This window comes from Adiantum capillus-veneris, chromosome 30 (assembly GCF_014529385.1).
Source record: "Adiantum capillus-veneris isolate H3 chromosome 30, ASM1452938v2, whole genome shotgun sequence".
NCBI lineage: Eukaryota > Viridiplantae > Streptophyta > Polypodiopsida > Polypodiales > Pteridaceae > Adiantum > Adiantum capillus-veneris.
Genome location: NC_140960.1, coordinates 82,183,132 through 82,197,140, shown reverse-complemented (window position 1 = coordinate 82,197,140; position 14,009 = coordinate 82,183,132). Strand labels below are relative to the sequence as shown.

At 43.9% G+C, this 14,009-nt stretch overlaps 1 protein-coding gene across 1 annotated transcript; it reads right to left on the bottom strand.

Annotated features, from left to right (window-relative positions):
- Positions 1 to 3,824: 3,824 nt before the first annotated feature.
- Positions 3,825 to 13,147, bottom strand: LOC147418299 (uncharacterized). The gene is made up of 9 exons (XM_086506551.1): positions 13,009 to 13,147; positions 11,415 to 12,614; positions 8,491 to 8,672; positions 8,101 to 8,212; positions 7,504 to 7,608; positions 7,253 to 7,357; positions 5,591 to 5,758; positions 4,942 to 5,181; positions 3,825 to 4,313 (listed from the first exon to the last, which is right to left on the bottom strand). Exons 2-9 carry the CDS (start codon positions 12,549 to 12,551, stop codon positions 4,092 to 4,094), a joined length of 2,271 nt encoding a protein of 756 aa, XP_086362677.1. The 5' UTR covers positions 12,552 to 12,614; positions 13,009 to 13,147; the 3' UTR covers positions 3,825 to 4,091.
- Between the last annotated feature and the right edge of the window lie 862 nt (positions 13,148 to 14,009).

The window sequence follows — 14,009 nt, the reverse complement described above, 5'->3', positions numbered from 1 at the left end:
CCCAATGTTGCATGGGCTCTGGTCAATCTAGTCTCTGATGCTCTCCTTAATGAAAATGTTGGTCCGCTAAAAACCACTCTAAGGTAAGTGTAAGCATCTGTGTACTCCAGTGTCTTCTGGCCGGATGTGAATGCGGACGCTGACCTCCTGATCCATTGTGGGGTGGTATTAAATACCATGACCTTGGTTTTACCAAGGTTGACAGACAAACCACTTTCATGGGCAAACATATGCAAAGCATCCAAGTGACGTTGCATCCCCTCTAGTGAGTCGGCAATCAACACAATATCATCAGCATATAACAATAGTGCAATCCATGTCCCAGTTAGTTGTGCACCTCTATCACCATCTCTCTCAATGTAGTCAGAAACCTCATCCACATATATACCAAATAGAGTAGGAGAGAGCGGGCAACCCGGCTTCACCCCAATAGTGGAGTGAACCACTGTAAATAGGCCCTCTAAGGTACGTACATGCCCCACTACTGACTTGCATAGTGCCATGACCCCCCAAATGAGCTCTGTGGATACTACCATTTTTGGTAATATGCGCATCAATCTAGCTCTGGGTACTGTGTCAAATGCTTTGCGGAAGTCCACAAAGCTACAATAGGTCCGTCTCCCATGTGATCTACCCTCCTCAATGATGGCTCTGAGTGTCAAGATATGGTCAAAAGTAGAAAAACTCTCCTAAACCCTGTCTGCCTGGCTGCGCGTATCCCCTCCTTCTCTGCCCATCTACTCATCTGCTGCTCAAGAATGGATGCATACAACCGTGCAAATGTGTGTCCAATCATGATAGTGCAATAAATCCCAGGCTCCATAGGATCTCCTGACTTGAAGATAGGTATAATAGTAGACAGGCTCCAAGTATCAGGCAAGCCCTCACACATGGCACCGTTTAAACATAACTGCTACTAGGAGCTCTGCTAGTAGATCTCTGGCATGCATGAAGTGCTCAGCCACTAAGCCATCATGATCATATGCTCTCCCAATCCTCATCCTGTCAATGGCCTTCCTCACCATCTTAGCGGTGAAAAAAGCACATGTGTGGGGGCATGGATCGGGGGGGTCGGGAAGGGACGGCTGTCCAGGAACTGTGTACAGAGATGACGCGTACTGTCCAGAGGCCTCTGTAGAGGTAATGGCGGGGGGGGGGGGGGGGGGGGGGGGGGGAGGGGGGGTTATCATGAAAGAGCCGCCATACCTCACGTGAGTCCTGACTCAAGAATAGCTGGTATAGATCCTGCTCTAGGCGAGCCAAAAATGCCCTCTTCTTCCATCGCACTAGGCGTCGGAAGTCAATCTGTGAGTGATGTCCCCCAAAAGCACCTCCCTCTGAAGTTTGGCTCTAGTCTCGCGGCATTCCTCATCATACCAATTGTTCTGGGGCATGCTCTCGAAACGACGTCTATGCTCAGGCTGGGTGTGTGGGTATGCCTCTGCTGCTGCATCATGTAACTTCTATGTAAGTATAGTAGTAAGATCCTCCAAAGGTCGCCTTGGCTCTTCTATACACAGGCGTTTGTAGATCCTATCTATGTATACAGAGTCCGTCTCGAGCGTGAAGGTGTAGTGAGTAGGGGTTGCTGCCTGTGGCCTATGTGCTACACTAAACTGGAAAGAGATGGTCAGCGACACAAGAGCATGGTCCACTGCCACACCAACAGGTCTAGGTCCAACCATGAGATTCTGGATACTAGAGATGAGACTCGGCTATGCCATGACATGATCCACTGTGCTAGCTCCATGTCTATGTGGAAAGCATGTAAAATTCCCAGCATTGAGAAATCTATGTAGGCCATTCAAGATGACCAATCCATGTGCAGTCCCCATGTCTATCAAGTGTCGCCCATACTCAGTATATTCCCCATGCTGGATAGTCTGGATAGACACGTCTCTGCAACATCCAGCTCTCTCAGCGTCTCCTCTGAAGTATCATAAAAAATTGTTTGATGATGGAAAGTTCCAGCATTGAAGTCCCCTAGAATGATGATGTCACCATCTTTAGAACTCCTAGATGTCATCATCCAAAATAGAAAAGGGGGATTGTCCTCTGGGTGGTGCATATACTGATGTACTCGGGGGGAAAGTAGCAAATAGCAATGTAAAGATATCTACCTGTCTCTGCTCTTAATCTCACCCACATGTACCTAGCTTGCTCATCCCTGCGAGCTATATGTATCAATGGCTACAACTCCTCCCTGAATAACATTGCCCCTCCTCCTAAGGCCTACCCTCTATGCTTTGATCGTGTCTCATGTCTGCAAGCTATCTCCCATCTGTATCCACTAATGTGAGGCATAGACTGCCCAGAGGCCTGATGTGACTCAGAGTAGAAGATGATGTCTCTCCCACTGAAACTTTCCTCAAAAGCACTCACATCAAGACGCATAGATCCATTACAATTCCAGGTAGCAACTTTGAGTGTGGTCCGATAGGTCTCACACTGTCATGTGGAGTGTGGCTCCAATATCACCACTCTTCCATCTCGATAAAAAGCAATCTTATCTTTTTCCCTTGCCGCTCTAATCTCTAGCATTACCTCCTACATTTGAGCTATCTATGAGAGGGTAAGGTCATCCCCGAGAAAGATGCCCGTTTTCTTAAGAGTTGGTCTCTTTTTCAAAAAGTCCTTCCCTTCCACAAAGGAAAAACGAAGGATGAGTGCACTTTCTTTCGAGGTTTCCCCTTGCTCCCAATTTTCTTGTTGCCCACTCTTTAAGCTCTTGAGTGCATCAGCTCATAAACCCCCATCAAAACCATGAGTTCTTTGACCTTTTCATCCACATTATCTTTATCATTAAAGCCGCAAATTCTCACATGGAAAGAGCGCACACTCCTGTTAGGTTAATTATAGTGGGTGTGGACGTTGTTGGTTCCTTGCTTTTCTCTTTCTTGACAACCTCAATCCATTTCTCAGTCTCATATGAGTCTTTGTAATAACGTCCACCCAAGAGGTCAGCATTTCTTTGTGTTGCTCTTCCCCCTCTTTGATGGCTCGCACTTGCTCTTGAATCGTGTTGAGCTCTTCTATTACTGAAGGTTACAATTCTCCCTCTTCAAGTGTATTTCATGATCATGCAACAACGAGCTCCCTCATTGAGTGATGCAATCTCTTCATCTTGAGCCGTCACACGATCTCCCAATGTAGAGAGAGAGAGAGAGAGAGAGAGAGAGAGAGAGAGAGGATTTATTTTTGGACACAAAAATAGCCAAGGTAATTGGCCATCAAACAAGGAGACAAAATGACCAGTCCTTTTTTTCAATTTATAGATATATTTATATATTATTTGTCTACCTAACTATACATTCAGTTTTTTATTTTTGACATACAAGCATTATAAGTAGTTGCTAGTGGACCATGGGGACATATTGACCTTATGGTCTTATGGTCTTACAGTTTTAAATTTAAAAGGATTGATTTAATATCAAGCAATATAATGCCTAATCATGGTAATTCGTCTCCAGTTCTGGCTTCAGATGAATAATTGCAAGGTTCATTAGAAAACAATTATAATCAGCACAAGACACAGTTTTAAGCTGAGGATTTCATGATAGAACTCTTCAGCTTAAACCTATAAGCACCCATTATTCAGATTTCAACAGTTCGGTCATCCTCACTAAAACATTAGCAAAGGTGGTCGCATGCGGCCAATGTTCAAAAAGAACCTAGGTGGTGTAACCCCACCTACAAATTTTGAAAATTAAAAACCTGCGAACTTCAGAGAAAATTACTGAAATATAGTCAATTTATCTCTAAAATTTTCCATGTGTAGGTTTTCCAAGTACAGGTTGACAAAAGCTTATTCCGTGCGCTGCGCAAGACATATAAGTTTACTCTTCAACATTTTCTGCATTTTTTACAAGATATTCGGCAAACATTACATCCAGCAAAATTTTATGAAGGATAAGTTGATGCCAACATGGCTTAGACAGAGAAGAAATAACCTGAAGCAGAGCACTGCTACTGGCACCATTACAAAAACTCTATTGAGTAAACAGAAAACAGAAAACAAAACAGCTCCCTTTGAGCATGCAGATGGGACCCTCCAAGAGAATTGAGAGGGGCTGCTTCACAATAAGATGATGTCAATCTTTCATCGAGCTGTCTTCACCACCCGAATAAAGAGCATCATCAGTACTATAGTCCAGAGCGTTGGCATGGGACCTTGGGGGCGACTGTGAAACACGCTGGCTGCCAAAACCAACTCCAGTATACGGGTTCTGCACTTTTTTCTGCATCAGTTGATCAAACCGAAACACCTCCTGTTTTTGGATAGCCGCTAGTTCTCGCATGACATTTTTGTGCCTCTGCATGGACTCGCACACACTTAGCTAAGTCCTTCCCATGTGGCTTGCAGAAAATTAAGCTTATGTTGCTTATGCAATCATATCCAAGAGAAACGTGAAAGTGTATGTTTGCTGTCGGGATATAGAGAAAGGCAAACGACTGCTAAATTGCCGACAACAAGGTGAAAAGTATAATGGCCTACATGTCAACTCTCTCACAGAGTGGCCTACATATAACAAGACGATGCTTAGACAATGCTCCTCTCACAAAAAAAGGCTGGCCATCATTAACTTGCTATGTGGGAATCGACAAGCTTTACCCAACGGTTCACAATTGCTCCCAAGAGTTCCAAGCTTTACTAAGGCCTTAGTAGGCTAAAAGTATAAACATAACTGCTACACAGATGCATAAAGGTTTGCAATAGGACGAGTATTTACCAAGGCCCAAAGTTACCAAGGACTACAAACTAACCTGTATAACAGCAACTCTAAGACTGACAAAGGACTTGGGCTTCCTGCAGCTTTGAATGCCCTTTAACGCCTGATTAACTGATTGTGACTTAGTGCCTTACTGGCCTAGTTTCACGCCTGTTTCACTGTCCTTTCAGCAACATACAAACTTCTCATGCCTCAGACTCAGAGCACATACCTGATGGCAACGCTGGAGATCCAACGTTCTGCTCTTTCGTATTTCTTCTCGTGTTCGAGCTGCTCTCTGTAGCAGAATGTCCATTTCTGTTTGTTGCTTAACACGAACAGTTTGTTCCTTCCCAATTACCTCAGCTTGAAATGCGGCAATTGCTGCCTGAAGCTCAGCTTGTTCCATTCTGTCAGCACTCTGCTTCACCTCTTGAGCTTCCAAGTACTTACCTTGCTTTCCAAGGTAGATCTGTTGATTAAATGAGACAGCAACACAAATTAATTTGATGGCCATACCCAAATGGCACCGAAGACAAAAAGATGACACCCAGCTACCACGGATTCAAGACACAAAGCTGTTTTGCCTAGGTCGTATTTTCCATAGGTAATAACCATGACAAATCAAAGTAAAGCCAAAGCTGTTCCCATGCAAATTTTGGCCAATGTTACACTCCTTAAGCATTGCACTGTAGCGTCCAATTATCAGCCCAGTTAAGTCGTCACATTCTTTCCATCAAAAAGAACTAGCCTTAGTAATCGTCACTGAGTGAATCAGCACTGCTTTAGATTTCCACAGTTGAGCTGTATACAATTTTAGAGATTGGTCCTACCTTAAGTACCCACTTTTTCAATAAGGACTGAAGGTAGTAGCCACCAACCTGAATCCTACGCTGTTTCAAAAGCTCTCGAGACCATTGAGCTTTCACAGGAGTTTTGGAAGCAATCTTCTCTTTGAAGTGTTGTAATGCTGCAATATGTTGTTGCTTCAAGTGTTGTGCATGATCAACCACTTCCTTCTGAAAGTTTTTCAACCGTTCATCCCATAGCTGCACTTTAAACAGAGAAATTAAGTTGGGACCCTGTTGCCACCCCTACATTTACACACAGATTGGACTTTGATGCCACCACTACTTATCGAAGCTGAAGCTTTGAGCACTGAATTATGTTCAAGACAAACTATAGCTTTGGCAACACCAGGAGATCTTTCAGACAGGATATTTCTCATATGCTGTTGCCATCCAAGTTGTACCTGGACAGATCGATATAGAGGAGTGGCTTACATGGACTGCACTTATCTACTTTGAGCAGAAGCATCTGCCAATGATTCCTTGTTTCATGCTGGAGCCATTCCTACGTATCAAAATTGTAGTAGTCAAGGCCCTAAGATGTCTGAAACAGCTGCCAAATTGAATACATATTGTTGAGCGTTGACCAACGGCATTTGACCGAGGTGATTTGCTCATGGTGCATGGTCACCACTTCAGGCGTCAATTAGTACCACCCATAGGCAGCCAACGCTCAGCTCCAGCAGATCAGCAACCCTGGTGTTTTCATCCACAGCACTAGCATTTTCAGCATGCAGTAGCAGAGCAGCACCCACAGACCCAGATCAGCCCTAGTGTCAGCAGTTCCCAGCCCTCCAGCATCAGATTCAGCCGAGTCCATCAGAGCCAGCGTTTTCAGATTTCAGCATCATCGTCATCGTCAGCAGTATTTTTGTCCTCGCCCAATAGATGATGTACACACAGACATATTTGATTTGTCTCATGGGCCGACTTAGGCCTCTTATAGACGTAAAAGGATCGTTCTTTCTTTCTTTCCTCTCTTTAAGACTCTCTCTCTATCTCTCCACATACAGACACTTGTATCTGTGTGAATGTGTCCATGCGCGCACTAATTCTAGCAATCTTGCTCCACATGCCTTCATCTAGAAGTTCAACATCTTAAGCCTTACTTACATCTTCTTGAAAAGTAGTAAAACAATTCTGCATGTGTGAGTTGAAGAAAACAGGAAAAATGTTACACTTCGTTCAACAAAGTCAAGTTGTAATTTAAGAAGAGGTGTGTGTGTGTGTGCACGTGCTTGTGCAGAAACAAATGTGTACAGCTAAAGTACAAGCTTCTAGCGGTAACCACAAACGGTGATTTGGGGCCTGTGGACTGTCACAAACTGTTTGTGTGTTCAGCACCATGCTCTCTCAATTGTTGAGATCAATGGAGTCCAAAGGATTCATCTGCAGTAAAATGCCATGATGTTTCCTGTGAGTGCTCGCCCAAAATGCCTACTCATCAAGCAGGTCCACATCTCTATTCGCATCATCTGCTGCCTAATTGCGGCTCACCTCTGCCAGAGCCCAAAAATCATGAGCTGATAATGTGCCTGAAAGCTCTATCCTTCTACTCTACCCTAGCCTCCCTTAAAAGCAAATGGATTCAAATGTTGACAGCAGTTCTTGGAGTGAAACTTAACTGGAAGAATGCATTGTGGAACAATTTTCAAATATGACTAACACTAGAACAAGTTCATAGGACAACCTCACCTGGTTCCTTTCTTGAAGTTCTTCCTTGTAAGCTTTTTCTGCTTGTTCTCTCTCCTGAGCATGTCTCTCTAACATGGTTGCCCGCCTTTTGTTGTCCTCAAAAAGCTGCAAAATAGTTTTCACAAATTACCAAGATAAACAGCATGTTTTCCTGTACAAAATGTTACACAACTAGCTGCTGGCAAGATGTATTGTTTCCAAAGTAACCACTGGCAAAGAGGCCCCATTCAAGAAAAAGGCAAGTAACATACCTTCAACTCGAGCAGACGTTGAGCTGCAGCATCTGCTGCCAGGTAGTTGCCTTCTTTTGCAGATTTTCGTCTATGATTGTCAATTTCCTTCATCATTTCATAAACCTGAGGAGCAATAATTATTTCCACAACTCGATTTTCTGCCCAAGTTTTCACACTTAACATAACTTTAAGCAATAACCCATGCTTCCAATGCACCTAGTAGCTTCTTGAATGCTGACAACCTGGACTAAAGGCATTGAACCTGGTCTGACAAACAAATTTCTTTGCAAGAACTAAGCCATGTGCTACTTCAAATTGATGCATTGGCTGACCTTTTACTTTAAAGGGTACTTGATACTTGATGGGACAAAGCAAAAACATGGGATCCACCTGCTAAATTAGAGACAAGCTCTTTGCTGATATTCACTTGATATAATAATTGTAAGTTTAGAGATTCTGATATGCAAGAGAGTACTTCACATTCTAGACAGCTATTACTGTAGCATCAACATGTAAACATAGACCGTTTCGCTTTGCTGTGCAACCAAGCAGCTAGGCCTTTCTATTTGTTCGTCGAAGTAGAAAGTTATGTAACTGAAAGCATCAACAGCAAACCTGAGGCTCTAATTCTGGACGATCATCTTCAGGATGAGTTCTCCGACTAGGACTTCTTTGTACAGCTTTCCAGCTGTTCGGTGAACTGCTACTTGGTCTTGCTACACTGCATCTGGCATAGAGATAGATTTCAGCCTTTCTTTGAGCATAATTGAAAACCCATGTAACAACTTCTACTGTCAGTAATCATGAACTTGTAAAAGAACACCAATTATGTTCACCAGACTAGCCTGCGTGCATTCCAATTGTACAGCATATCACGTCCCTGTATACTTTAAACGACGAATAGGTATTGGGTTTTGAAAATTGCTAGGATAGACCAGTATCCAATTTTTAATCTGGTGTTCAAGTGTTTACTCACATAAATGTCCACAACTACAAGCTAAGTACCTTGGTATAAAAACAGAGGGATATCTTGCTTCTTTTCGTTCAATTTGTAAAGCAAGGCTCTGGAGCAGACTCCACCTTACTAAATCTCCTGACTTATACTCAGGATCAATTCTTTGCAGTAATGGAACAAGATCACGAGGTGGAGGAACCATAAATCTTGCCGACTCAAGGATCTCTGGCAGCTTTCCATCATCATCACGTATAATCAATTTAGTGTTGAATTATTTTTCAAAGAAGGCATCATTATTTAGTGTAAGCATGTATGCCAGTCAGAGCCGGCTTATTATTCTCAAATAGTTCTGTCGGGAAACTCGTTATGTTCCTCATGGCACAGTTCATTTACCTTTATCAATGTTCAGTATTCATCTCTACATGGAAATTTGAAACACAAAAAATTCTGATCTTAAATGTAGCGAATCAAGAGTGAACACTAGTCTTTGCCCAAGTGACACAAAATAAAAGAGACTAACAGGTGTTGCTTTCAGTTTTAACTCAGAATCAGAAGAAGTTCAGCATCCTAAGGTTCCATCTAAGTGTATGTCCGAAGGAAGTCCACTATCTATTTATTCATCCTGATACATGCCATTGACGACAGTTCGCCATTCTCAGATATGACCAAGCCTCAAGGAGTGAGGACCTGTGACAATTAAATTGGTATTAGATGATAATTGCATTGTCACGTTCGACCCCCCATTCGCTTGGATGACCATACCATCCCTTGCTGACACAGCCTACCTACCAAGAGCGATGGTGTACTTAATCTAGCCAGCTCACTCACTTGAGGTTTCACAAGTTCTTACTATACAAGAAATGAGTTTTCAATAGCTTGATCTGCAACGAATCCAGTACCCACTTTAAAGCCAGAAAAACAACGGATTCAAAAGAGACTAAAATCAAACCGCACTAGGGATTTATAAAGTTAATTAATTGCAAACTCCCTTAGAGAAACCAGAGCTGAGAAGGCTAGAGCACCCATTCACACAAAGTTGGCCCCAATGAGTGTCAATGTCCCCATTATGTTTTCATTAACTTGCAACATGCCGAGCCCTTTATAAGCAATAGGAGCTTCACCCAAGCTGAAAAGAGCCCCCCACTCTACTTCATAACATGGGGAATGAAAATCAGTTTTGCAAAAATGAGCAGTAGGAGCTTCACCCAAGTTGAAAAGAGCCCCCCACTCTACTTCATAACATGCACAATGAAAATCAGCATTGCAAAAATATCCTCTTCCAAATTTCCAATTAAACTCTCATGCAGTGAAAGGAACCTTGAGTACACATTGAGCACTCATCCTGAGCATTCACCATAAATCACTTCCGTTGCACGTTACACTCTAGATGCAGAGTTGGATTGCACCAAGATTGGGACGCCACTATGGTGAGAGGATTATCGATCAAATGGGCTTGAGTTGCAACAATTCTTGGCCAGGCCATGAGCTACAGTTGCTTGGAGCAACTTTGGCGTGTGTACAACCACATTGCCTTTAGAAGAGGAACCTTCTTCAGGTCCCAAGGGCCAATGATTTAGGTACGCAGTCACTAGAGTCCAAACCATCCCTACAAAGAGATGCACCATGATGCCATAATTCCTTCCATCATCCCATGTTGACCCTAGATGCTTCGCTCCATTTACAAAAGAAACCTTCTTGTACACACTCATGAATAATGCAATTGAGTTTTCATTAGCACAAAGGAGAGTCTTACTTGCACCCATGCATGATGCGGCTGTAATCAATCATTTCCATCCGTCTTCTGCTGCCACTTTTGACATGGTATCAAAGCACAAGGTATAAGAGCTTTGGTGACCTGGACCGGATCCTAAGTTTTTGGACGCCTAGTCTATGCTCGAGGGCTCGAGGATAGGCTGATCAGAGAACTGATTTTTAGTTAGTAGTAGGGGTACTGGGCGACTTGCAGCTTTGTTTTTGTTGCTACGACATCTCCTTGGTTTGTATTTTGCATCTAGAGGAGGCTGTTGAGGATCTGTTTTATATCTATCGCTAGCAGTTCCCTAGGACCTGCATTTTTCAGCCAATCTTTCAGTTGGTGGTGCTGCAACATAGCATCGAAGTTCCAGTTTCAATACAGTCTTGGCTTTTTTCTTGGAGCCAATTAAGAGGAGTAGGGTCCCTCGATAGTTGATCTACGAGGCTTGAGTCTACAATGTGTTTGGCATAAATCATGTTCTTTAGAAATGCATAAGAATCATCATACAACACACCTGCAAGATAGAAAGAGTGATTAATGCGCATAGGCACACATCTCGTGCTTGATGCATCGGAACAGCACACTTGGAAACCCGTGTGCTACTTATAGCGGACTACATGGCCTCGTACAAAAATTCATGCAAAGACGCAGTTCTTGGTCAATCTGACAATCCACCTCGACGCCCTAAGAGCGGGCCCAAAAAAGCGCCAAACTGAGATCCCCTATGCTTCCATAATCTAGGTGTGGCTTTGGGGACATAGTAGCATGCCCACAAAGCCCGTGTGCGTGTGTGTGGCACATGCAAGCCCAAAAGCCTTCATAGCATTGCCTTCCTAAACTTAACAAAAACCCTACACAAGTAAAAAAACTTCTTGCTTTCATCTGCTTGTTTGCTTAGACATGTCTTCCATGCTCTTTTCAATATCCTACACTGGATTATGTCCATGAAATTCAGAGACATGGAAGTGTTTGGTCTAAAAGGCCAGTTTGGTCTTAACTGATCTTCCTTCTAATTTCTTGTGCTACTATGCAAAGATAAGGTGGTGAATACATCCGGTAGCAAAAATTAGCACACACAAATCTTTTCTTCAATTATAACTCAAAATTTCATCACAAAAAGTGTTGAGCTTATACAAGCATACTCACATGCCCAAAACATATTTTTTTGACAATACACGAAAATATAAAACCCTGTAGTCAATCATCAAGAAGTTATACCAAAGATAATGGCGCTCCTTCCTTCCTCTTATTGCTTTCCTTGTATACGCCATAAGTCATTCTCAGCGTGGCCATGTGGTCAAATTTGGAAGGAGCTATTGAAGCTCTTGCTGAAAATGCCCAGCTAGTGGATGGGGTTTCTGGATTGCCATCTGTTGAACCTGGACCTCTCTCTGTGCTTCCAACCCCTTTTCCTCCAGCTTTTATCTTTGGATGCCTGGCACGCTGTGTAGGCGTATCCACATCCGGAGTGCTGCCTCGGCTAAAATGAACTCTCTCTCTTGGGGAGTTCTCGTCTGAAAATGCCCTCTTAGATTCACAATCATCATCCAGACACTTTTCTCCATGCTCTTGTGATACCACTGTTTCTCGTGCATCATCACTGTGTTTTTCCTGTTTGTGCCTATGTTCATGATTTTCTCCTGCAATGTCACCTTCATGCACAAGTTTTTCATGCCTTGGTGATTTCTCTTCCAAAGTGTTGGACATGTTTCCTTCTTCAGCGTCTAGCCTATGCTTTGGTTCCGCTGATGAAGGTCCAACATCTGTGTTTGCATGCTGCTTCCCATGTGCCATTAACCGTTCACCTGTTCCACTAAGAACCTGCACATCTTGAACATTAATATGCTTGCCATGTGCGTTATCTCCAAGGGCAATACCTGCATGTCCAACATCGTTCAAATGTTTATCACAAGTTGTTGGTTTCTCCCTGGATCCCTGCATGAATTCTGTGCCTCCATTATCATGGATATGTGTTCCATGCACCTCAGTGTTTGCAGTGAGTTCGTTGGTCACGCCAACAGCACTCTCATGAGATGTATGTTTTGCATGTGCACATGCACTGTTCGGAGAATCACTGGTGATACCAGTATGTCCGTCATCATGAATGCACCCATGAGATGCTACTTTCTCGTGGGGCAATCCTGCATCTTCATGAGAGTGGGTGTGCTTTGTATGCACACCAAGTTTGTTGCTGCTCTCGCCTACATCTTCGTTGTGATCACCTGTACTTTTATTTGCATTCTCTGAAACCACATGTAAAGTTGCCTCGTCCTCACTATCGACACCTTCGGCTTCATGTAGTCTCATGTGATGCCTATCCTCTTTGCTAGTCTCATCATGAGCTACTTGATCCATGGCATTCAACTCACCAACTTTGTGATAGAGCTCTTTTTACGATGTGTAAGGAGCTTTGGCCTCCTAGAATGGCACACAGAAATACAGGCAATTTCAGCTACACAATGCCAAGCAAGCTCAGCAATGATAAAACGTGCGTTTACAACATGACAACCAAGAGCACATGGAAAACCATGTCAAGAGTGGGAAAGGGAGGGGCAGATTCAGCAACACCACTGCGCACGCACATACGCAAATCATGCACCAGATAAATATCACTGCGTCTATGTAATAGGACAAAAGCAGATGCTTCTTTTCAATTATTGGAAAGGGATCTGCCCAAGTGTCCAACAACACCACATACTGAAAGGGATCTGCCTTAATTTCCAACAAGAACACGTACCGAAAAGCCTTGTATTGGCACGCGCGCGCACAAAAATTTTATGGCTGCAACAAGTACAAGCTTTTCACATTGTACCTTTCAGAGTTTGCGCAGAGGTTATGATGTTGCGACCCGAATGCTGCAGGCAGTTTGAAGACGGCAAGCGTATGTTGTCTGTGAGGGACGATTTGTAGAAGCAACCGCCATTTTTGGATGCACTCATGGGCTCGATTCCAAGATGATGTGCTCGCAACACCTGTTCAAGAGCCGCAACTGCTACCACAGTCATCAGGAAAATGCCAGCGACGACAGGCACATTTTGAGACACGAGAGAGAGAGAGAGAGAGAGAGAGAAGGGGGGAGACGGACAGAGAGAGAGTGAACGAGAGCGAGGTCCTATGGGTTGGACATTTCGCAGCCCACCAACTGAAACCTCCTACATTTTGGCTTTGAGGTAACAACCATAGGAAAGAGAAATTAGGCCCCTGGCGGTCATGTGTGAGGTGGCACACACTGTCCACAACCCCCAAGTGGGTTGCACTCTGAGAGTCCGCAGCTTCTATCACACGAGGCCACACGAGGCGGCACAAAAGAAACCCTGCGCAGGGAGCTGCACCAATCAGCTTACAAAGAACATCGGTTGGGCGGGAGGGGGCGAGGGTGACCCCTCGGACACAAGAGGAGAGGCGTCGGCCATGACTTGGGCATACACGTCTGCTCATCATCAACGTGACCACCGCGATGTGTGATAGTGTCGAAACAAGGCAATCAACATGATTGGGCCAGCTCAGCCTGCATCGCGTCCGTCCGGTCTAGTCTGACAGGGGGCCTTAGGCTGGGTTCAATTGGACGACGGCGGCAAAAATTTTGGAAGGGGCGTTCTCATGATGTGGCCGTCCCGGATAGGACCAAAAAGAGAAGCCAACTCCCGAGCCTACCAAAACCTTGGGCATGGAACCCCCCGCCCCGAAAGAACGAGCTTTCTACCCACTTGTCAGCGCAAGTTGAACCATGACCCACGCCCTTGGAGCTAGGAGCTTTTCCATTGCCATATTTTATAATTTCTATTTTATGTTCTGTTGTTGCAGCATCATATG

What these genes read in the sequence shown, in the direction of transcription:
- LOC147418299 (XM_086506551.1), bottom strand. Translation starts at nt 12,551, where the DNA reads ATGGATCAAGTAGCTCATGATGAGACTAGCAAAGAGGATAGGCATCAC. An exon ending in AACGTCTGCTCGAGTTGAAG is followed by an intron (nt 7,358 to 7,503) that starts GTATGTTACTTG and finishes ACTATTTTGCAG; the next exon opens with CTTTTTGAGGACAACAAAAG. An exon ending in ATCTCCAGCGTTGCCATCAG is followed by an intron (nt 4,314 to 4,941) that starts GTATGTGCTCTG and finishes GAGTCCATGCAG; the next exon opens with AGGCACAAAAATGTCATGCG.